This window comes from Vulpes vulpes, chromosome 3, assembly GCF_048418805.1.
Source record: "Vulpes vulpes isolate BD-2025 chromosome 3, VulVul3, whole genome shotgun sequence".
NCBI lineage: Eukaryota > Metazoa > Chordata > Mammalia > Carnivora > Canidae > Vulpes > Vulpes vulpes.
The window spans coordinates 98,937,896-98,964,085 of NC_132782.1; the positions used below are offsets into that span (position 1 = coordinate 98,937,896).

The 26,190-nt window shown below is 35.9% G+C and overlaps 1 protein-coding gene and 1 pseudogene across 1 annotated transcript in view; both read right to left on the reverse strand.

Annotated features, from left to right (window-relative positions):
* Window positions 1-26,190, reverse strand: part of LOC112908326 (phospholipid-transporting ATPase ABCA3-like) — a 114,447-nt gene that overhangs the window by 7,353 nt on the left and 80,904 nt on the right. The window contains exons 8-12 of the mRNA XM_072751293.1: window positions 18,377-18,531; window positions 17,982-18,137; window positions 17,274-17,484; window positions 14,972-15,122; window positions 5,381-5,479 (exon numbers count right to left, since the gene is read on the reverse strand). Of these exons, the coding sequence (XP_072607394.1) occupies window positions 5,381-5,479; window positions 14,972-15,122; window positions 17,274-17,484; window positions 17,982-18,137; window positions 18,377-18,531 (772 nt within the window). The remainder of the gene's footprint in view (window positions 1-5,380; window positions 5,480-14,971; window positions 15,123-17,273; window positions 17,485-17,981; window positions 18,138-18,376; window positions 18,532-26,190) is intronic.
* Window positions 13,984-14,808, reverse strand: LOC112908318 (proteasome subunit alpha type-3 pseudogene; annotated as a pseudogene).

Here is a 26,190-nt window from a genome sequence, read left to right on the forward strand (position 1 = left end):
TTATATGCAACTGATGAATCACTAAATTCTACCCCAGAAACTAATAATATATCATATGCTAACTAAATTAAATTTAAAATAAAAATTTTTATATAAATAAAATTATTTGTATTTACTTTAGTATCTATATACTTCTAATGACTATTGAATTTCATCTTACTGTACAGATGTGCCAGTTAATTGGCCAATTTAGATTGCTTTAACTTTTTGTTATTACAAACAATGCCATGATGAACACTATTCCACATTTATCACTATGCACAAAGAACAAAATTGCAGATGTAGAATACTCACATTTTAAAACATTTAAAACTTGTCTCTCTTGTCAATTGCCCTTCAGAAAGAGGCCATTTCAAGTTTATAACATCTTCCTATTTTACCACATATTGACCAAAACATTTTTTTTTTTACATTTGGCTATTTTATCATTCCTTTGAATTAATTTGACCATTTGTGGTTATTCTTTTGTGAATTAATTTTCTATCACTTGTCTAATTTCATATGGTATTTTCATATTTTTCTTTTGGATTTAGAAGAGATTCCTTTTATAATTAATCTGTGTCATTTATCATTTGTTTCTTAATTTTGTTGGAGTATTCTCTGATACAGAAATATTTAGATTTTACTTAGCCAAACATTTTTCTTTAAAGTTTCTTACAAAAAAAGGACAAATGTAAGAAAACATCTATTTCCTCAACTCAGAAAATTTAACATTTTGTTAGTTTGGGCCAATTTTTAAGATATATTACAAATAAATTTAAATCACCTCTGAACAAGATTGTCAATCCCCTTTTCTTCCTACCATCAAGTCAACTATGATGTTTGGTGTGTAATCCTCTAGATACTTTTTAAATAAACTTTTAACAATAGAATAGCTTTAGATTTACAGAAAAGTAGCAAAGATAATACAGAAATCCTGTATACCCCTCATGCAGTTTCCCTATTGTTAACATCCTTCATTACCATGGTACATTTATCACAACTAAGAAACCAACATGGACAAATTGCTATTAATTAAACTCCACTTTTTATTCACATTTCACTAGTTTTTCCACTAAAGTCCATTTTCTGTTCCAGGATCCCACAAAGCACATGTTATATTTAGTCATTATATCTCTTTAGGCTCGTCTGGTTGGTGACAGTTTTTAACACCTTCATTGTGTTTCATAACCTTGGACATTGTGATGAGGTGTTTTGTATAATGTTCCTCAATTTGGGTTTGTCTTGTTTTTCTCATGGTTAGAATGGGGTTATGGCTTTTTGGGAAGAATATTGCAAAGATGAAGTACCCTCTTCCTCTCATTATATCAGGGCAAGGGGAGTATACGATATTAACATGACATATCACTGCAATGAAACTATTACTTTGATCACCTGGCCAAGATAGTAGTACATGAGTCCATACTGATAACAGAACTGAATGAATAAATGGAGAAGGGAGACAAATCTTCCTTGTAGAATTCCAGATAATGATATAGATACTATTCCCTCCACAAAGTATTTGTATGCAATCCTTCCTCCCCTTGAGTATGATCTGTGTCTAATGACATGTTTCTGAAGAATAGAGTACAAAATAGGGATAAAAGGTAATTTTACAGTAGAGCAATTAGATATATTTTAATATTACTATACACACATATGCATCCATAAATGTGTATAGTTTTGTTTTATGAGTTTAATGTTTTATGTAAATGGTATATTTAACAGTCCTACAAATTTCTTTTTTCCTCTCAAAAATTACACATTTTACATCTCTCCATGTTGACATTTGTACAAAGAGAAATTTAGTTCATTCTTTCCAATTGATATGTGTTGTATTTCATTACATAGGTATCATATTTTATTATTACACTGTATTATTTATTCCAGTAGTTTGCTATTACACACTTCAATGAACATCTCTGTGTCTATCTTCTAGGCAATTATGTGAGATTTCTCTAGAGTGTATATATAACAGTGGAATTTCTAGATTGTGGAAGGTAGATATTTTTAACTCACTGGATGTTGCCATGTATTCACCAATGCAGTAGAACCAGCTTACTGTATAACTGGCAGGTTTGAGAGTTCTTTCCTTTTCATCAGCACAATACTGGATATGCACTGCCAAAGTGATTTTGCCCATTCTAAGTTCTTTTTATTGAGTAAGAAATTTTAGAATTGGCTGATCAATTCTTAAAAAAACTTCTTCTGGGATGCTGGTTGATAGGGCTGGAATTGATCTGGATGGAAACCATAGATCAATGTGGGGAGAATATGGTTTTTGGTACTACTGTTCTTCATTTTTTTCTTTTAAGATTTTGTTTTTAAGTAATCTCTACACCCAACATGGGGCTCAATCTCAAAATCCCGAGATCAAGAGTCATGTGCTCCACTGATAAGCCAGCCAGGTAGCCTGGTTTTTGGTGCAATTGTAATTGGGGTTGAGTCCTTGATTTCTCTTCCTGCTGCTTCATTATTGGTATAGAAATGCAACAGATTTCTGTATGTTGATATTGTAACCTGCAACTTTGCTGAATTCATGTATCAGTTCTAGCAATCTTTTGGTGGAGTCTTTTGGGTTTTCTACATAGAGTATCATGTCATCAGTGAGTAAAGTTTGACTTCTTCCTTGCTGATAGGGATGCCTTTCATCTTTTTGTTATCTGGCGAGGCTACAACATCTAATACTAAGTTAAACACTAATGGCGAGAACGGACATCCCTGTTTTGTTCCTGACCATAGAGGAAAAGCTCTCAGCTTTTCCCCACTGAGGATTATATCAGCAGTGGGTTTTTTTATATAAGGTTGTTAAGATATTGAGGTATGTTCCCTCTATGTTCAAGATTTTTGTCAAGAATGGATGCTGTATTTTGTCAAATGCTTTTTCTGAATCTTTTGAGAGGATCTTATCCTTTCTTTTATTAATGTGGTGTATCATGTTAATTGACTTGTGAGTATTAAACCACCTCTGCGGCCCAGGAATATATATCACTTGATTGAGGTGAATAATTCTTTTAAATTCAATTTGCTAGTATCTTGTTGATAATTTTTATATCCATGTTCATCAGGGACACTGGCCTGTAATTCCCCTTTTTAGTGGGGTCTTTGGTTTTTGGAATCAAAGTAATGCTTGCCTCAGAGAATGAGTCTGGAAGTTTTCTTTTCATTTCTATTTTTTGTAACAGTTTGAGAAGAATAGGTATTAACTCTTCTTTAAGTTTCTGGGAGAATTCCCCTGGGAAATCATCCATCCCCAGAGGTTTTTTTTTTTTCCTAAAGATTTTATTTATTTGTGAGAGACAGAGAGAGAGAGAGAGAGAAAGAGAGAGACAGAGAGAGAGGCAGAGATACAGGCAGAGGGAGAAGCAGGCTCGATGCAGGGAGCCTGATGTGGGACTCGATGCCGGGACTCCAGGATCAGGCCCTGGGCTGAAGGCAGGCGCTAAACCGCTGAGCCACCGGGCTGCCCCCCTTTTTTTTTTTTTTTAAGATTTTATTTAGGGTTGCCTCAGTGGCTCAGTTGGTTGAGCATCTACCTTTGGCTCAGGCCCTGATCTCAGAGTCCTGGGATGGAGCCCCAAATCAGGCTCCCTGCTCCACAGGGAGTTTGCCTCCCCATCTGCCTCCATCTCTCTCTGTCTCTCATGAATAAATAAATAAAATCTTTAAAAAAATATTTTACTTATTTATCTGACAGAGAGAGAGACAGAGAGAGAGAGAGAGACAGAGAGAGAGAGAGAGCACAAGCAGGCAAAGTGCCAGGCAGAGGGAGGGAGAGATTTAGGCTCCCTGCAGAGCAGGGAACCCGACACAGTGCTCAATCCCAGGACCTTGAGATCACCACCAAAGCCAAAGGCAGGTGCTTAACTGACTGAGCCACTCAGGTGCCCCTGTTGGGAAATTTTTGATTACTGATTCCATTTATTTGCTGGTTATGGGTCTGTTCAAATTTTCTTTTTTTTTAAATTTTTTTATTGGAGTTCAATTTGCCAACATATAGCATAACACCCAGTGCTCATCCCACCAAGTGCTCGCCTCAGTGCCCGTCACCAAGTCACCCCAACCCCCCGCCCACTTCCCCTTCCACTACCCCTTGTTCATTTCCCAGAGTTAGGTGTCTCTCATGTTTTGTAACCCTCACTGATATTTTCACTCATTTTCTCTCCTTTCCCTTTATTCCCTTTCACTAATTTTTATATTTCCCAAATGAATGAGACCATATAATGTTTGTCAAATTTTCTATTTCTTCCTGTTTCGGTTTTGGTAGTTTGTCGGTTTCTAGGAATTTATCCAATTCTTCCAGATTGCCCAGTTTGTTGACACATAATTTTTCATAATAATCTCTTATAATTGTTTGTACTTCTATGGTATTGGTTATGACTCTCCCCTTTCATTCTTGATTTTATTTGGGTTCTTTCTCTTTTCTTTTTGATAAATCTAGCTAGGGGTTTCTCAATTTTATTAATTCTTTCAAGGAATCAGCTCTTAGTTTTATGGATCTGTTCTACTGGAATTTTTATTTGTTTCTGTATCATTTAGGTCTCCTACGTTCTTTATTATTTTCCTTTTTCTGCTGGTTTTAGGCTTTATTTGCTGTTCCTTTTCTAGCTTTTTTAGGTGTAAGGTTAGATTGTGTATTTGAGACTTTTCTTGATTCTTGAGAATATCTATTGCAATATACCTCCCTTAATCACTACTCCATAAAGCAGTGAGACTGATAAGATTGTTTCTAAGCCTGAGAGAATGAAGTCTAGAACAGTCCAGAGAATCAGAAAAGACTTTTTGTGAGGTCTTTTTACTTATAACTAGTTGGCCTTACTTAGCAGTATCCTGGAATCCCTGGACACGTTCTCTTTGAGCTTTCACACAGTGTAAGGTAATCTCAGACCATAAACTATGGACAATTTAAGTAGGTTACAAAGACATGATTAGATTCAAGATTTTAAAGTCATCCCCAGTAAAATCTCCACTTTAGATACTGGATCACATAAATTCTCTTTGCTCTAGGACATTCCTAACCCTGACTCCCAAAAGGTGCAGGCACCCAAACACAAACCCTGAAGTTTCATAAATAACCTTCTTACCCAATATTCCTCTACGCTGGATATTTAGTACTTGGGTTTAGTTATTTTATGCAGTTCCATAGCCACATGATCTGCAGGGAAGATCCTGCTTCCCCAGCTCACTGAACTGCTGTTCTCACCCTAATCACGTGACTCACAGCAGCCTGAGCCCATTAGAGGAGCAAGGGACAAGCACTAGTCTGTTGGCATTCATAGAAGATTATCATCTCTAACAGTCTAATACTATTTCTTCAATTACTCCATCCCCATACAGTGAAATCTGATTATAGAGCAAGAGATTTTTCCTCTCTCCTGCCCCTCCAAGCATCATTACTTACTTAAGGAAAACTTCTTCCATGGTAGTGATCGAGACACCAAAGCTACCAATACCCAGTTTTTCTTGACTTTTTTCCAGATCAGTAAGTAGGCCTGTAAACCTAGAAGGAGAAGAAGAGAGAAAGCTACCACCAAACAGATTACTTTCATATAAATATTTCTTGTTCCCAATTAATTTCCTTCAGCAGTGGTAAAAATGTAGCCCATCCTTCACTACAATGCTTGTTACAGTTCCCATGGTTCTGATGAAAGAGAAATGTGGAATATATGAAGGGAAAAAAAACTACTAACCTGCTATCATAAATTCCTTCCTGGTTTTCTGATAAAATTATCAACTTTCTCTACATATTAACATTCATCTCTAATTAATATTTAATTTACTTAACATATGCTGTAGTTCTTATAAAATACTAAATCAAAAAGGAAAAATGTTTTCAAATTAATAAGAAGCAGAAGATACTCAACAAAGAAAATGAAGTATGAATAATAGAATGTAGGAGCTAAAAGAGAATTGTTTCCTCACATAACCAGGTAAGTTTTGTGCCATCTCAGGAAGATGTGATACTGTGCCATCAAGGTTTCTGAAAAATAGTTTTTCTGAGATTTATGTTTCTCTACTTTAGAAGATCATCTACTCCAGAAACCTATTCAGCTGTTGAACCTATGTACTATGTTCTCTCTAAGGAGTGAATATGATCACAAAAAGGAGACCAAAACTCTCCATTTTGGAAAGTTCTATCAAAATTTTCTCTGTTTTTTGAGCCAAAATTAGATTCAATTTACTGTCTCATAATTAGTGGGAAAAGTAAGTTTTAGAATACTACTGACATGTTTATCAAGATAATTTGTACACATGTTTATCAATATATGCATGGCAAAATCTTATAATTTTTAAAAAAAAATTATGAACCACTTTAGTGAGGCATGATTGACATATGTACATACATACAAGCTGCACATATGCAATATACACCATCAAGGCCTCCCCATATTTTCTCCTATCTCATTCATTCATTCATTCATTCATCCATTCATTTTTGTAGTAAGAACATAACATAAGATCTACCCTCGTGGCAAATTTTAAGTATACAACACAATATTCTTAATTACAGGCACTATGCTGTATAGTAGATCTCCAGAACTTAAAGTTCTTGCAAAAACTGAAGCTATGGACCCTTGACAATCACCTCCCCACTTTCCTCTCCCCACAGCTCCTGGAACCCATGATTCTATTCCCTACTTCTGTGAGCTTGACTATTTTTTATTCCAAATATAAGAGAAATCATACAGTATTTGTCTTTCTGTGTCTGGTTTATATCACTTAGCATAATGTCTTTAGATCTATCCATCCATATTGTCACAATGGCATTTCCTTTTTCTTTAAGTATGAATAATATTTCATGATATGCATATACCAATTTTCTTTATTCATCCACAGATGGACATTTAGGTTGTTTCCATATTTTGATTATTGTGAATAATGCTGCAATAAACATGACAGAGCAAGTGTGTCTCTTTGAGATCCTGATTTTAATTCTTTTTCACAAACATCTGGGGGATTGCTGAATCATATTGTAGCTCATAATCATATGGTATAGCTGAATAATCATGTGGATAGCTAAATCATATGGTAGCTAGTAATTTTTTTGAAGAATCTCCATACTATTTTCTGCATAAAAAATCTTAAGTAATATAAAAACAAACTCAAATTTTAAGAGTAATTTTTTCTATGGAGAAGGATTATATGATCCTTTGACTTTTTAATTCATTCATTGCTATAATGAGAAACTTTAGTAATAATTGTGTTTTTGTGTATAATGTTGGTTAAACAGCAGACTCTGGCCTCTTAAGGGCTGGATAAATCAGAAAAAAACAAAAATTTATAATGAATCATCAAAAATTATTATTATTATCCTTTTACTGATTAAAAAAGTAGCAAATACAGAAAATGTGGATAACATAAATATTTAAAGAAGAAAATAAAAATAGTCTTACTACCTAGAAAAAAACACCACTCTTACTAATGTGATATACTACTTTGATTCTATTGTTTTATTTCCATATTTTCCATACTGGTATCCTACATTATAGGATTCTATATCCAGCTTTTACATGTAATGTAACGAGTGTTTTTCTATGAAAATATAAATTCCAAAGATTAATTTAGATTCCATTGTATGAATGTTCTGTAATTGAATGAATTTTGGGGGGGAATTTAGGTATTTCTAGATGTTTCCTTAGAAAACAATTATATCCTGGAATTGTTGGGTCAAAGTATATGAATATTTTTAAGAGTTTCTCACTACTAGTATCTAAAGAGGAAATTTCACAAAATCATTATCAATGCTTACCAAAATCATTTTAAACATTTTTCTTCCTTTAAAAGCAAAAAAAATTATAATAAAATCTAGCTTAAATTTGCTCTTCTATTATTCCTAGTGATTCAGAAGAATTTTCTATATAAATGGGAAATTTCTGTATCTTTTAATGAAAATGGCTTCTCACTCAAATACTAATTTTCTTGATATGAAAATAATGTTTAACTCTAAAACACTTAGAAACTATAGATAAAAAATGTACAAAATAGGAGGATGACAGAGGAAGAGGATCCTGAACTCATCTCATTCCACGTACACACCAAGGCAACAACTGTTAACTCTGAAAGCAACCTAAAGACTGGCAGCACAAATCTTCCACAGCTAAAGACAGAGAGAGAAGACCACATCAAGAAGGGTAGGAGAAGCAAAGATGCAGTCAGGAGCCAAGAAGATCAGACCTTAAACAGACATCCCTGGCACTAGGGACCCACACTGGAAAGATAAGTCCTCATAACATCTGGCTTTGAAAATCAGTGGGGCTTGATTCCAGAAGCTTTAAAAATCATCAAGGTTACCTCCTGCAGAACTAGAGGGCAATAGGAAACTGAGCCCCTATTCTTATAGAGCCAGCACACTAAATAACTTGGCCAGAGACACAGCACAGATGCAGGAGCTTGAAAAGTACCATGGGTATATGTGAAGCTTGATTGACTAATTTTAGGACGTATGTCGGAGGTGGGGGGGCAGGGATCTGCAGATTTCTCCAGGAACAAAAGTGCTTACAGGCATCATTTTTCCTGCCTTCTCTCAACCTAGATAGGCAGATTGCTTATAAGCCAGTTCTAATACTCTTTATCTACCTTTCTAGAATTACAAGATCCAGCCCAGCAATTCCCCACAGACCAACACCATTTAACCCAACTGCCTCAGTAGGTGCTCCTTCAAAGTGACTCCTGCCCTGCACACCAGCACACTCACAGTGCCAACTGCCAGGTTTCTTAGCTGGCTGCTCAGGGAACAAGCATTGCCCTGGAGTGTTCCTGCAGATGTCACAGTGGCTAACTGCAGACAGCCTGGCTAGCCATGCCCATGAGCAAAATGAGCTACAGCTGGACCTCTCACAGCATAGAGAGAAAACCCTGCCCTGTGCACCAGCAGCAGGCAAGGCAGGCTGTGGCAGGCACAGGACTGAGGGCCAGCCCCACTTACCAACATGCCTACAGCAATCACAACTCTGCCACAATGGGAAAGAGCATACAGCCCATACAGGGGACACCCCTGGTATGCTTAATTCTGGTGAACAGGGAAGATGCACTACAGGGCACCACAGTATGCTTTTATACAAGGACACTTCTTTCAAGACCAGGAGATGTAGCTGATCTGCCTAATACATGGAAACAAACAGAAAGAGCCAGACAAAATGACACAGAGGAATATGTCCCAAATAAAAGAGCAAGCCAAAAATCACAGCAAAAGAGCTACATGAAATGGAAATAGACAATAAGCCTGCTAAATAATTCAAAGTAATGTTCATAAAGATATTTGTTGCACTTGAGAAAATAGTGAAATTCAGTGAAAACTTCAACAAAGAGATAGATAATATTAAAAAGAACCAGTCAGAACTAAAGAATTTAATAACTGAAATGAAAAATATACTAGAATTAATGAACATCAGATTATATGGTACAAAAGGATGAATGGATCAATAACCTTGAGGACAGAGTAATGGAAAACAACCAAGATGAACAGCAAAAAGAAAAAAAAAATAAAAATGAGAAAAGATTAAGGGACCTCTGTGACATCAAGCATAATAACATTTGCATTATAGGGATCCCAGAAAGAGAAGGTGGGGGAAGAAAACATATTTGAAGAAATAGTAGCTAAAAATTTATCTAATCTAGCTAAGGTCCAGGAAGCACAGTGAGCCCCAAATAAGATGAAGCCTAGAAGGTCCACACCAAGACATAATAATTAAAATGGCAAAAAATAATGATAATCTTAAAAACAGTAAGAGAAAAGTTCCATAAAAGGGAAACCCCAAAGTTACATTTTAAAAGGGAAACCCCAAATGGTAACCAGCTGATTTTTCAGCAGAAACTTTGTATGACAGAATAAAGTGGCATGATATACTCAAAGTTATGAAAGGAAAAAAGCTACAACCAAGAATACTCTACCCAGGAAGGGTACCATTCAGAATTGAAGAAAAAAAAAAGTTTCCCAGATAAACAAAAGTTAAAATGAGTTCATCATCATTATACTAACCTAACAAGATGCTAAAGGTATTTGTTTAAGTGAAAAAAAAGGCAATTATTACCTGTTAGAAAATTATGAAAGGAAAAACACCTCATTGGTAAAAAGTGCACATACAGTAAATGTAGTAGATTAATGGCTTATAATGCCAATATGGAGGTTAAATCACAAAAGTAGTGAAACCAATTATATCTACAAAAATTAGTCAAGAGATACACAAAATAAAGAGATGAAAAAATGACATCATATACATAAAACATGCAAGAGAGAGAAATAAAGAATCAAAGAAAAGAAACTGAGTGCTAAAAAAAAGAAAGTGAAGGGATGGAAAAAGATATTCCAATGCAACAATAGTCATATCTGTGCACTTTTCCCTCCATGCTCCAACCACACTGTCCTTTGTCTAGGCTCTCAAATGTGACATGTCCTTTTTTTCCAATATTTTTTCCTCCAAAAATTGTTTTTAACCCAGTTCCTCTCTTACCTTAATTTTATTCATCATTTGGATACTGGGCTTATATGCTGCTCACTTTTCCTGATAATTCCAATATAAGAGCACCTTATACTTGCATAAGTAACCTTTTATAATTGTGACTCATCAATGATTATTTAACCCATTCATCAAATATTTAGGTAGTGCCAACTATGTGCTAAGCAATGTTCTCAGTCCAGGAGACAGAGAAGTGAACAAAACTAAGTCCTTGATATCACATTTTAGTGTGAGACATAAGACAATACAATAAAAAAATAAATGAATAATATGATGTCAGGCAGTTTATCAACTTTTCCTCTCTTCCATCCAAAGTAATGGGTACTATTCATGCCTGTATCCCTTGCACAACATAGAACTATATAAATTTTAAATTCTTAAAAATTTGGAAACTTTATTCTTCATTATCCTAGTTAAGATTAAAGAGAACACTGTGGGGACACCTGGTGCAGTCAAACATCTGCCTTTGGTGCAGGTCATGATCCCTGGGTCCTGGGATCAAGCCCCACATCAGGCTCTCTGCTGGGCAAAGAGCCTGCTTCTCCCTCTCCCTCTCCGGGCCACTCTGCCTACTTGTGCTCTCGCTTCCTCTCTCTCTCTCTCCCCGCCGCAAATAAATAAATAAAAATCTTTTAAAAATATTCCATCAAAAAAATATAAATAAAAATATTCCATCATTAGGATGAAGCACAGTTTATTCACTTGCTGAGGACGTCTTACTTGCTTACAAGTCTTGGCAATTATGAATAAAGCTTCTATAAATATCCACGTGCAGGTTTTTTGTGTGTGTACGTAAGTTTTTAACTACTTTAAATATACATATACTGCTGAATTGAATGGTTAAGAGTATGTTTAGTTTTGTAGGAAATCACCAAATTATCTTCCAAAGTGGCTGTGCCATTTTGCATTCTGCCAAGCAATGAATGAATGAGAGTCCCTGTTGATCCACATTCTCATCAGCATTTGGTGTTGTCGGTGTTCTGGATTTGGGCCATTATAATCAATGTGTGGTGATATCTAATTATTGTTTTAGTTTGCATTTACCTGATATGAAATGGGCATCTTTTCATATGCTCATCTTCCACCCATCTTCTTTGGTGAGGCATCTATTAAAGTCTTTGACCCATTTTTAGGGGTGACTAAGTGGTTCATTCAGTTAAGCATCAGACTCAGTTTCACCTCAGATTATGATTGCATGGGTCACAAGACTGAGCTCTGCATTGGGCTCTGCACTCAGCACATGGTCTGCTTGGGATTCGCTCTCCCTCTCTCTGCCCCTCCCCTCTGCATGCTCTCTTTCTCTCTCTAAAATAAATAAATATTTAAAAACAAGTCTTCAACCCATTTTTAAATTGGGTTGTATGTTTTCTTATTGTAGTGTTCTAAGAATATTTTGGATAACAATCCTTTATCAGATGTGTGTCTGCAAATATTTTTCCCCATCCGTGGGTTGCCTTCTAATTCTCTAGATACTGCCATCACAGAGCACAGTTTTTCATTTTAATAAAGCCCAGATTTTCAATTATTTCTTTTAGAGATCATGCTATTAGTGTTGTATCTAAGAACTCATTGCCATACCAATAGGCATCTCAGCTTTCTCCTAGATTATCTTCTAGCAGTTATATAGTTTTTCATTTTACATCTAGACCTATGATCCATTTTGAGTTAATTTTCCTGTAAGGTGTAAGATATGTGTCTACGTTAATTTATTTTGCATATGGATGTCCAGTGATTCTAGCACCACTTGTTGAAAAGGCTCTTTTTTCTCCATTGCTTCTTTGACAAAGATGAGTTGACTATATTTATATTGGTTATTTCTGGACTTGCTGTTCTGTTCCACTGATCTACTTTTCTATTCTTTGACTAATATCACACTGTCATGATTACGGCAGATTTATACCAAGTCTTGAAACTGGTTAGTGTCAGTCCTCCAACATTTTTCTCCTTCAATACTGTGTTGCTTATTTAGGGTCTTTTGCCTCTCCATATAAACTTTAGAATCAATTTGTCTATATCCACCAAATAACTTATTGGGATTTTTATGAGGATTACATTAGGGGTGTCTGAGTGGCTCAGTTGGTTGAGAGTCTGAGTCTTGATCTCAGCCCAGGTCTTGATCTCAGGAACATGAGTTTAAGCCCCATGTTGGGCTCTGCACTGGGACTGGAGCCTACTTAAAAAAAAAAAAAAAAAAAAAAGATTGTGGGACACCTGAGTGGCTCAATGGTTGAGTGTCTGCCTTTGGCTCAGGATGTGATTCCAGATGGGGGGATTGAGTCCCACATCAGGACCCCTGTGGGGAGCCTGCTTCTCACTCTCTCTGTGTCTCTCATGAATAAATAAATAAAATCTTTTAAATAAAATAAAATAAAATAAAATAAAAATTAAAAAAGATTATATTGAATCTATAGATCAAGCTGGGAAGAACTGACATCTAACAATATTAGTCTTCCTATACATAAACATAAAATATCTAATTTATTTAGTTTTTTAATTTCATTCATCCAAGTTTGGTAGAACTTGCCTATATTTGGTATTTGGTAGGTTTATACCTAACCATTTCATTTTTTGGATGTACTAAATTTTGGAAGTGTGTTTATAATTTCAAATTAGATTTGTTCATTGCCAGCATATAGGAAAGTGATTTACTTTTGCATACTAACTTTGTATATTGCCTCTTTGCTATAATCACTTATTAATTCCAGGAGGGTTTTTTTGTCAATTCTTTCAGATATTCTGTATAAGATGATTGTGTCATCTGTAAACAAAGGTAGTTTTATTTCTTCCTTCCCAATCTATATAACATTTCCTTGTCTTTTCTTATTACATTAGCTAGGACCTTCAACATGATGTGGGAAAGCAGTGGAGAGAGATTTCCTTGCCTTTGTCCTGATATTAATGGGAAAGCTTTGAGTTTCTCACCACTGTGTATGATGTTAGCTACAGGCTTTTTGTAGATACTCCTTAGCCAGTTGAAGACATTCCCCTCTATCTTCTTTTGAGAATGCGAACAAGCTTGTTTTATGTTGTAAGGGAATATGAAGCTAGTTAATTACATCTTGCAAGAAGATGAAATTGGAACAGTCTGTGGAAGTTTATGAGTCTCCTCTTCCCTTAGTTAACATACACACTCCAAATACAATTATTATTCCTTGCTTCCTTTGACAACTAATTTGGTTAATGGTTGTGGGCAAACTGCCTTTTTCCTCTGGTTTCTAGAGTTTCTTCCTCCAGGAGCTGCTGTTATATAGGCTACTATTTCTCTTATTATCTTAGTAACTCACTTGATTTCACTCAGCAAGAAGAAAATTTGTGCTAATAACTTACCATATCTTAGTCATTACTTAACAACAGGCATTCAGAAATAGAAATAATATATCAAGACAAGCCCAAATTAAACCTAACTTGCATGATACCCCTCTACAAATAATGAAATCCTCAGGAAGTAAATATTTTTATAAGATAAAAATTTAATAAAATTGACAAATGGATATATAATAACAGGGCTAAAGAATTATACAGGACTGTATTAGAAATTTTAAAGATGCTAAAGTACATATAACATATTACCATCATTTGATTAATCTTCTTCTTCAAAGATTATGTAGCATATCTCTCTGTCTCTTCCTTTTTATCATTTGGAACAATTTCATGCCTTCCTTTAGTTATTTCACCAACCCAGCTGAGCTCTAGTTCAAAAGTTTTATCTTTAACTTCATTATGTACTATGTAAATTATTTTTGCAACTTATTTAACAACATCACAGTGGGTCATTTTTTTCATCTGAAGCTTTTCTATTCATCTTTTGCAGCTTACCTGGCTTTGCCAATGGCACAGCCCCAATAACCATATGACACTCCTGATGTAGGGCTGTGCACCATCACTCACACTGTAAGACTTTAACATGAAACCACAGCCAAAAGGTCTAAAAGCACTGTAGAGTATATATACATGTATATACATGGCCACTCTTGTTGAAAGACATTTTAATGGAAAGTTATAGCCAAAATCAGATCTAAAGTTGGAAGCTTCTTTTGCAATGATTGCTAAAGAACGAGCATCTGCCAACAAACCTGCTAGTGCCATTCCAAATGCCAATCAACATTAAAAAGTTGTTTGTTGGAACTGTCTTTGTAAAGTTTAGAAAGGACTAACTTTTCTACCCCCAAAACAATGCCATCTTTACATCTGATTCCAATAGCTATACTATCATTTTCCACAGCCTTCACTGCAAATACAACTTGAAAAACTCTTCCATTAGGACAGACTGTAGAGGCTGATAGGTCATACTCTGCCTTGACTGCTCATCATGCTAGACTTGTGGGACTTAAGGTGCTTCAAGGCCTAAAGCACACTGTAGCCACAGTCTCATAGCAGGCTCTCTCACTGATTTGCCTTGGAAAGTAAATTTTTGACTATTACTTGTCAAGTGGCAACTAGAAAGAATCTAATTGCCAAGCTCAAGGAAACCTGGAAAAGTAATAGTTATTTCTGGTAATCCAAAACCATTTATCTAACATTTTCTGGATCTTTACCTGTCCGTGTGCTTTTTGGGTAGGATAAATGATAATTCAGCTGCAACGTTGGTCTCCAGTCTGGCATCAGGTACATGTTGTTCAACGAGTTGAGTAATTTGTTCAACATCACAATGAGGTTCCTTCACTATAATTATGTGGTATCCCACACCTGAAAACATTCATTTAAAAGTCAAAAAATTTTAAATGTAATCTTAACACTCCCAACCCCCCAAAACAAGCTCTTGTCTGTTAAAAATTTCATTTTTTAAGAGGAATCATGATTGTGCTTAGGAACAAATGATTTTCAAATCATCTTCAACTCATTCCTCTTAGTTCCTGTCTTTAATCTTTGGGATAAATAGGTTTCATATTCTTACCAGAATTCAAACTTGTAAAGTTTTATTGTTTTATGTTTTCTTTGGATTTTCTTCCTTCCGTCATTCTTTAAATACTTAATGCTTACTCACCACATTTTAGACACATGTCAAAAGTGGAAACTTTACCTTCATCATATTAATGAATGAAAACTGCAAAATTTCACCTTATTGTACTAGGAAGTCTTTACTTGGTCACACAAAAACAGGCTATGTGGACTTGTGACACTAAGTCTTTCTGATCTGTTCAGGGTTTTATATACATACACATGTTCATGTGCATGTTTGTCCACACATCTGTGTATGGATACACACATACATGCTCATCTTTCTGGTCTTGTTGCTCTTATTCTTTTTTTTTTTATTTTTTATTTATTTATGATAGTCACAGAGAGAGAGAGAGAGAGGCAGAGACACAGGCAGAGGGAGAAGCAGGCTCCATGCACCGGGAGCCCGATGTGGGACTCGATCCCGGGTCTCCAGGATCGCGCCCTGGGCCAAAGGCAGGCGCCAAACCGCTGCGCCACCCAGGGATCCCTTGTTGCTCTTATTCTTATTTTATCATTCATCACTTTAAGTTGGCTTACTGTTATATCCTAAAATGGTGCTTCTGAATCCAATATTTCTAACTTCTTCTTATATGTACATTTGCATATCTAATGAAAACCACTCTTGTTTTCAATGCCTTCCATTTCCTACCCCTGACCATCAAACTTAATTTCTTATTGATCCTCCCAAAAAACCTTCTGATCCAGGCTGACTTCCTCATTGTTCCAGGAGTAAAAAAAGTCCCATTTTTATCCTCTTGCTCTTACTTACTTATTCATTTTCCTAAAAGATTTTGTTCTTTTCTCCATTGCCTTTATAAAGCCTGTAACTGAAGGCATTCTATGGATAATCAATATACCTGAGCAATACTTTTGTGTCTACAACTAACCTACTATGGATTTTCATATCCTCGTCTGTAAGTGCAAAATAATTCAATAATATTAGTCTCTCTCTTTCTGACGTTCACAAAATTGACAGTTTAAGACCCTACATCCTCTTTGATGGGGAAGTGGTAACATATGAGAGTACCAAGCATGGGCCTTGGTGCCAGAGGGACCCAGGTCCACTCCCATTGTTCTGCTTCATAAAAATGGTGATGTTATAAAGATTAGATGAGATAATATGTGTAAACATGAATATAACTCACCTGTAATAAATGTGAGTTGAATGAATGAATTCACGTACTGAATTCATGATTTATAGAATGACAGAATGTTTAACTATTCTCATTAATTTGTCTCCTCCTCATTCTGAAATCCTGATATACTCACAGCTTTGAGACACGTTATTTCAGAAACAATTATATAAGCTTTGTATTGTTCACTTTCAATGTACTAGTCTTACTGACTAACCAAACTATATATTTATCAGAGTCAAGACAATTTTATTCCACAGTTTGGTCATTTCCTGTTCAATAAACTCTTGTTGGTCAACCACCACATCTCAGGAATATTCATGAAAATAAACTGGAAAGCATTTAACTCATTACACTGGGAATTTGATACTGATTTGATTGAAAAGGGTCAGAAATATCTGGTCATTGATTTTTTTCCTCTCCAAGCCACAAATCTATGTGCTAAACCCTCAAAAGCATTACTTTACTTCTCCAACAAATTAACACTTCAGTAGAAGCCACATGAAAGAAATAAACATGACTTTTGTGGGGTCAACAAACAATATTTTCCAAGTCAGAATATACTTAAGTAATAATGAGAAGTAATTAACTAGATAGGAAATGTCTAAGTTACAAAAAACCAATTTAAATAGTTTAGACCTAACATAATTAAGGACACAGGAAGTTTTTGAGGACTTGTGTAGAGGGAAATAATAATAACAACCATGTTTGAATAATATTATTAAGCCATTAGCATCCAAAAAACGATCAAAGGGAGAGAGACCATATATCCTTTTAAGGAAAATTGAAGAGCCACAGCAGTGCAGGGATCCCTTGACCATGATGGCTATGCGGTCACCCAGAACATCAGCCTCATCCATGTGGTGGGTGGTCAGTAAGATGGTCCGATCATGTTTATACTGCTGAAGGACATTCCAGGTGAATCTCCTTGAGACTGGGTCCATGCCAGATGTTGGCTCATCAAGTATCACCACCTGAAAACCAGAAGAACAATTCCATGATTTATGCTGTCCCCCTTATGGGATAACTTACTATTTATGGGGGCATATTTAAGTTAAGATATATAATCTACACTACATTTTATTAAGAACTCTGCAAAATAGTAATTTCTCTTTTTTAAAAGATTTTATTTATTTATTCATGAGAGATACAGAGAGAGGAGGGGGGGCAGAGACAAAGGCAGAGGGTGAGGCAGGCTCCATGCAGGGAGCCCGATGCGGGACTTGATCCCAGGGCTCCAGGATCACACCCCCAGTGGAAGGCAGGTGCCAAACCACTGAGCCATCCAGGGATCCCCAGTAATTTCAAGCTCCATAACCACATTACAGCACCTGGTCAAAAGTGGGAATCCCCTCTGATTACCATTTGGGAAGTTCCTTTTAGAAAGTTAGATTGATATCAGCTTTTAGGTTTGTGTCAGGTGAGTTTCATATACCATCTGAAGCAGGGATTCGCGTTAACCATTCTTTACCTTGGAGCCTCCTATAAGTGCTATAATTATGGAGAGTTTGCGCTTCATTCCTCCACTCAGTGACTTTGCAATTGCATCATGCTTTTCCAGCAGGCCAAAAGAAGTTAGCATTTTATTAACTTCTGTGGGCCGTATCTCTGGAGGTACTCCTTTTATCTACAAAGAGAAGCCAGAGTTTACATGGTACTTCCACCTTTATACTTAAAATATATCTTACATCAAAACTTCTCTTACACAACTATTTATATATGAGACAATTCTTCCTTTCACCTTCCTTTATGGTAAAAGAACAATGCCAAAAAAGATTCCACTAAATTAGGGTAAAGATGTTGTTCCTTGTTCATACTGCCTGAAGCATATGAAGAGTGGGGGGAAAGAACATCTCTTTGACTCACCACACAGTAGAAATAAAGATGTTCTGATACTGTCAACTCTGCAAACAATATGTCATCCTGGGGGCAAAATCCCAAGTTATTCCTGACGTGAATCATGTCTTTTGAGATATCATATCCATTAATATACACCTTTCCACTTGTTGGAAGAGTCAAACCTGGAATTAAGCCGAGGACATGACAGAAGCTTAGCTTCTACGAGAGAACCTAACAACACACTGTCCATTAGCATCTAAACTTCAGTCTACTTGAAGATTACTAAAAAAAGTTATCAGAGCCTTCTACAGAAGTAGTAGTCGTAAATATAAATGGGTTACTTTCTGATGATGAGGAAAGAAATAATTTTTCCCTTTATTTTTTGTCTATATATTCTAGTTTTTGGTGAATATGAAATAATATGAATTACTTGAGTGCTACAAAATGCTTTGAAGAATTTGCTGTTCTAATATTCTAGTACTGTTGTCTGCCATTTGATAACATATATGAGCCATATTATGATCTGAGCACTGCATTATAAACACAATGGCTGATTTTTTCAAATGAAAAATTCAGAACACAGGACCCTAACCCTCTAGAAGTTAAAATTTTGTTGGAAGAGAAAATGTTATCACATATAGTGGCCTTAAAATATTTGCATAACATTTATGCAAAGATGGCAACTGGGCCATTTTTCTGCTGAAAAAGTTGATAACATTCTAAATAGTTACAAAACTCCTTAAGTTCCACCTCTGTGCCCAGCTGGTTGAGCTGGACTCTTGGTTTCAGCTTAGATCTGATCTCAGGAACATGGGATCACTGCTCTCCCTGCTTAGGGTGGAGTCTGCTTGTGTTTCCCTCTCCCTCCCCAAAGCTCTCTTTCTAAAGTAAATAAATCTTTATAAAAATAATTCCACTTTAAAAAAATACACTCTGAGGGGTGCCTGAGTGGTTCAGTCAGTTAAATATCCAAAATCCAGTTGACTTTGGCTCAGGTCATGATCTTGGGATCATGAGACCGAGCCCTGCATGGGGCTCTGTGCTCAGCATATAGTCTGCTTGAGATATCATTCCTCCCTCTGCCCCACTCTACAAAAATTACAAAAAAAATTTAAAAGCACTCTGTAAAGGAAAAATGTATTCAAGATTGTCCATTACATTTAGGGTAATTAAATGTTTCCCTTTACTCTTGTTGCCAGGCCTTCTAACCCATTTAACATTTGTCCCAGGTTTTTCATTTTTAACAAAGTATCATCATTAATGATACTAACATAAGATGGGGCAGGTGCTGGATTGGAATACCTCTAACTTGGTATATCTGACTTCTGGCATATTTGCCTAGTGGTATGTGAGAAGTATGTACAATAAGTAAGAGTTATCACACTTTAATGCATGGGTCTGAAAGAGGAACAGTAACAATGTTCTTGATACAACGTTACTAACACATCCATTTAAAGACAATTATACAGGCACTCCCTGATACACTAAAGTGGGATAAAATGACCGAGGCTATAAAGAGTGAACTTTTTAGCGGTGGGAAAAGTACTCAGTAGTACTGCCCTTCCTGGACATTTGGTATATAGGCCAGTTGTGCCTGTGAATTGTATCACCAGGAACCGTGGCAGGTTGGATAAGTGGGAAAATTGGGTAAGGTCTACTTAAAGTTTTGTGAGAAATTGTGGGAAAGCAGTCCTCACCTTGACCATACAGAGAACAGGTTAGACGTTTTCCTTTGGTACCTTTGTAATTTATCATTTTATATAATTATGCAATTGATTTATCTTGTCATTTGGTGAGTCAAGGGTCTCCAAGATTGCCCCCAGTGTTGATAAGCCAGAAATACTCACAGAATTCAGCATATAGTTCTACTCGTGGCTAAGGTTTATCATAGCAAAAGGATTCAAAGCAAAAGCAGCAGAAAATATAGGCATGTATAGCAAAGTCTAGGGGAAATCAGGTGCACACATCCAGTGGAGTCCCACAGGACACCCTTAATTCTTCCAGCAACAAGTATTTTTTTATATGAGAGAGAGAGAGAGAGAGAGAGAGAGAGAGAGAGAGAGAACAAGCAAGAGGAGCAGCAGAGAAGGAGAGAGAAACAGGGTCCCCCACTGAGCAGGACCCTGGGATCATGACCTGAGCCAAAAGCAGACACTTAACTCACTGAGCCACCCAGATGCCCTCCAGCAACAAGTTTCAGTAAGTCATGGGAAATGTTCTCTATCAGTGAAGGCCATCAGAGGCCCAGCATTAAGGGGCTGGTCATATTGGAAGGTACCCTCCGCTTAGGACATACCAAAATTTTAGACCCCCAAAGGAGAGCTGATGTTCAGCATAAACTACATGGTCTGCATAAACAGTTTATTTACAGTGAGCTACTTTTATTAGGGAATGTGGGAACACTCTCAAAATCCAAGTTCTCAGATGCTAGCCAAAGCCCAACCCTGTAAGCATGCCTTTCTAAAGAGGGCAGTCTCTTTCCTGCACATTTAGCAATGCTTTTTATTGCACAATCCTTTCTGGAGTAAGCTAAGCTAAAAAGATAAGACTACTGAAAAGTTAAATGCTTAATGTCCATTTCTCTAGAAAGCTGAGACTAAAGATTAATTCACATACAAGTTTATCAATATACATTACCCATAGAAGTCCAATGGATACCACTGACCACATGAAAGCCAGTGAAAAATTAATCTGCTTTAAAAAATCATACTTGTTTTACTAAAATTGACCCAACGAGAGTGATTTAAAAATTACAGCTGCTGAAGGTGTGTTTACATATTCCTTCATGAGGCATGACTTTCTATCTAGAAATTAAAATACCAATTTAAATTAGCTTCAGTCATTTTATTCCAAACTTTCTCATGATGGAATAGCTATAAATGTTCAGGCCCATGAGCAGAAGAAACTTTTTAAGCAATTATATAATGTCTTTTATTTATCAGTGTCATCAAATGATTCAAATAAAAAAAGTAATATTGGTTCCATTTGGTTCATCCAACTAATTAATGGAATCAAAACAAAGTTTTTGAAAGTTCTTCTGCTGAAGATGAAATACCTAACATTTATTATGAATGCTATAATAAATTCAGTTATTCAATTATTCAATTCTATATTCTTAACTCTTTGAGGAACCTCCACACTGTTTTCCAGAGTGGCTGTACCAGTTCACATTCCCACCAACAGTGCAACAGGGTTCCCCTTTCTCCACATCCTCTCCAACATTTGTCGTTTCCTGTCTTGTTAATTTCCCCATTCTCACTGGTGTGAGGTGGTATCTCATTGTGGTTTGGATTTGTATCTCCCTGATGGCAAGTGATGCAGAGCATTTTCTCATGTGCGTGTTGGCCATGTCTGTGTCTTCCTCTGTGAGATTTCTGTTCATTTCATGATTGGATTGTTTGTTTCTTTGGTGTTGAGTTTAATAAGTTCTTTATAGATCTTGGATACTAACCCTTTATCTGATATGTCATTTGCAAATATCGTCTCCCATTCCGTAGGTTGTCTTTTAGTTTTGTTGACTGTTTCTTTTGCTGTGCAGAAGCTTTTTATCCTGATTAAGTCCCAATAGTTCATTTTTCCTTTTGTTTCCTATGCCTTCATAGGTGTGTCTTGCAAGAACTGTGGCCAAGTTCAAAAAGGGGGTTGCCTGTGTTCTCCTCCAGGATTTTGATGGATTCTTGTCTCACATTTAGATCTTTCAACCATTTTGAGTTTATCTTTGTGTATGGTGTAAGAGAATGGTCTAGTTTCATTCTTCTGCACATGGCTGTCCAATTTTCCCAGCACCATTTATTGAAGAGACTGTCCTTTTTCCAGTGGATAGTCTTTCCTGCTTTGTCGAATATTAGTTGACCATAGAGTTGAGTGCCTATTTCTGGGTTCTCTATTTAAAAATAGAGCTACCTTGGGACGCCTGTGTGGCTCAGCAGTTGGGTATCTCCCTTTGGCTCAGGTGTGATCCTGGATTCCCAGGACTGAGTCCCACATCGGGCTCCCTGCATGGAGCCTGCTTCTCCTCCCTCTGCCTGTGTCTCTGCCTTTCTCTCTGTGTCTCTTATGAATAAACAAATTTTAAAAATCTTTAAAAAATAAAAATAAAGCTACCCTATAACTCAGCAACTGCACTACTGGGTATTTATCCCAAAGATACAGATATAGTGAAACACCAGGACACTTGTACCCCAATGTTTATAGCAGCAATATCCACAATAGCCAAACAATGGAAGGAGCCACAATGTCCTTCGACAGATGAACGGATAAAGAAAATGTGATATATATATACATATATATATATGTATATGTATATATATATGTATATATATGTATATATATGTATGTATATATATATATATAATCATGGAATATTACTCAACCATCAGAAAGGATGAATACCCACTATTTGCTTTGACGTGGATGGAACTGGAGGGTATTGTGCTAAGTAAAATAAGTCAATTGGAGAAGGAAAATCATCATATGGTTTTACTCATACGTGGAATTTAAGAAATAGTGAAAGGGATTATAAGGGAAAGGAGGGGAACTGAGTGGGGACAATTAGAGAGGGAGACAAACCATGAGAGACTTCTAACTCTGGGAAATGAACAAAGGGTTGCAGAAGGGGAGGTGGGGAAGGGGTTGGGGTAACTGGGTGACAGGCACTAAGGAGGGCACTTGATGGGATGAGCACTGGGTGTTATACTATATGTTGGTAAATCTAACTTCAATAAAAACAAATTTAAAAAATAATAAAGCTAAAAATTTTAAAAAATAAAATTCAATATTCAAAAAAATAAATCTGCCTTTGCTATTGTGATATTCATGCAAATCTTGGTATAATAAAGCAATGTGGAAAACCAAAAACTAAGGAACAGAAATCTACTTGGGATGGATTATGGTACTCACATAATTCATAACTGTTTCTAAAATTTAAACATTCTACCAATAGAAATAAATGCCATAGCTTTCAAAATTTTAAATATTTAAATCTATAAATTTAGTAAAAAAACATTTTTGAAAAAAATTCTGGAAAATAGGGTTAAAGACAAAACGCTAAAGAAAAAGATACTTTAGCACCACAGTAAGTACTTTTTTCCTTTACTGCCCACCACCAGTCCAATTCTTAAAATTTGAGCCTTACAGAACTAGTTTGTAAATTAAATCAAAGTGTCCTATGATATCATTTAACTTGTTGTTAAACTGTCCTTGAGGAAGTACAGACACTGGACTTACTAGAGAGAGATTTAAATAATTTGCCTTAACATATGCCAAGAGAACTCACAGAAACCATAGAACTAAAAAGAATTAGGCAAATTGTTATAAAGTTAAGATGTTAATTGTAATCCATAGGGCAACCATTAAAAAATTTATACAGAAAAAGAAACACAAGGAAATCAAACAGTACACCGAAGGAAAAAAATTAATCACAAAATAAGCAATTCAGGAATGGAGAAATATCAGAATATAAAAGATGTACAAAAACAAAAATGGCAAAAAGTCCTTCCTTTTCAGTAATTATTTTAAATGGAACTAGATTAACTCTCAAATGAATGGCAGATTTGGCAAAATAGAAAGTGATCCACCTATATGATTTCTAACAGACTCACTTTAGACATAAGTGGCAAATGACAACATGAAATTCTGTGCAAAGAGAATACAAAATAGAACTGGGTAGATATATAAGACATATTGACATATTGTATGACATATAAGACATACAAAAGACATATTGAGACAAAATTGTTATAAAAGACAAAGAAGGTTAGTAACCCATGAAGAAATTAAATTACAACAATGGTAAACATATATGTACCTCACAAAGGGAACCAAATATATGAGCAAAATATAATGGAATTGACGGGAGAAATAAACAGATCCACAATAATAGTTGTAGACTTTAATATCCCATTTTCAACAATGAGAGAAAACTAGAGAGATCTGATCAGTTAGGGAACAGAAGACTTAATGCTTTAAACCAGCTAAACCTAAACCACACATATAGAACACTGCCCAGTCACAGCAGAAAACGTATTCTTCTCAAATGCCCATGGGCTCTTCAAGATAGATAGTATGTTAGGCTACAAAACAAGTCTTAAATTTAAAATGATTGAAGTGATACAAAGTATCTTCTCCAATCACAATGGAATGAAAATAAAAGTCAACAATAGAAAAAAAAACCTGGAAAATTTGTAAGTATGCAAAAATTAAACAACACTCTCAAAGAAGAATTTACAAGTGAAATTAGAAAATGCACTGGGACTAGCAAAAATGTAAATACAGTATGACATAACTTATTGAATGCAGGGAAATCAGGTCTCAGAGAAAAATTTATCTTTGCAGACACTTGCATTGAAATCAAATAACCAAATTCTGCCTTAAGGAACTAGAAATGTTGATGAAGTCCCAATAGTTCATTTTTGCTTTTGTTTCTTTTGCCTTCGTGGATGTATCTTGCAAGAAGTTACTGTGGCCGAGTTCAAAAAGGGTGTTGCTTGTGTTCTCCTCAGGGATTTTGATGTATTCTTGTCTCACATTTAGATCTTTCATCCATTTTGAGTTTATCTTTGTGTATGGTGTAAGAGAGTGGTCCAGTTTCAATCTTCTGCATGTGGATGTCCAAGTTTCCCAGCACCATTTATTGAAGAGACTGTCTTCCTTCCAATGGATAGTCTTTCTCCTTTGTCGAATATTAGTTCACCATAAAGTTGAGGGTCCACTTCTGGATTCTCTATTCTGTTCCATTGATCTATGTGTCTGTTTTTGTGCCAGTACCACACTGTCTTGATGACCACAGCTTTGTAGTACAACCTGAAATCTGGCATTGTGATGCCCCCAGATATGGTTTTCTTTTTTAAAATTCCCCTGGCTATTCGGGGTCTTTACTGATTCCACACAAATCTTAAAATAATTTGTTCTAACTCTCTGAAGAAAGTCCATGGTATTTTGATAGGAATTGCATTGAACGTGTAAATTGCCCTGGGTAACATTGACATTTTCACAATATTAATTCTGCCAATCCATGAGCATGGAATATTTTTCCATCTCTTTGTGTCTTCCTCAATTTCTTTCAGAAGTATTCTATAGTTTTTAGGGTATATATCCTTTACCTCTTTGGTTAGGTTTATTCCTAGGTATCTTATGCTTTTGGGTGCAATTGTAAATGGGATTGACTCCTTAATTTCTCTTTCTTCAGTCTCATTGTTAGTGTATAGAAATGTCACTGACTTCTGGGCATTGATGTTGTATCCTGCCACATTGCTGAATTGCTGTATGAATTCTAGCAATCTTGGGGTGGAGTCTTTTGGGCTTTCTATGTACAGTATCATGTTATCTGTAAAGAGGAAGAGTTTGACCTCTTTGCCAATTTGAATGCCTTTTGTTTCTGAGGCTAGGACTTCTAATACTATGTTGAATAGCAGTGGTAAGAGTGGATCCCTAATATCCTGATCTGAGGGGAAAGGTTCCCAGTGTTTCCCCACTGAGAATGATATTTGCTGTGGGCTTTTTGTAGATAGCTTTTAAGATGCCGAGGAATGTTCCCTCTAACCCTACACTGAAGACTTTTGATCAGTAATGGATGTTGTATTTTGTCAAATGCTTTCTCTGTATCTATTGAGAGGATCCTATGGTTCTTGTTTTTTCTCTTGTTGATAAGATCAATCACACGGATTGCTTTACGAGTGCTGAACCAGCCTTGCATCCCAGGGATAAATCCCAAATGGTCATGGTGAATAATCTTCTGAATGTATTCTTGGATCCTATTGGCTAGTATCTTGTTGAGAATTTTTGCATCTGTGTTCATCAGGGTTATTGGTCTATAATTCTTTTTGGTGGAGTCTTTGTCTGGT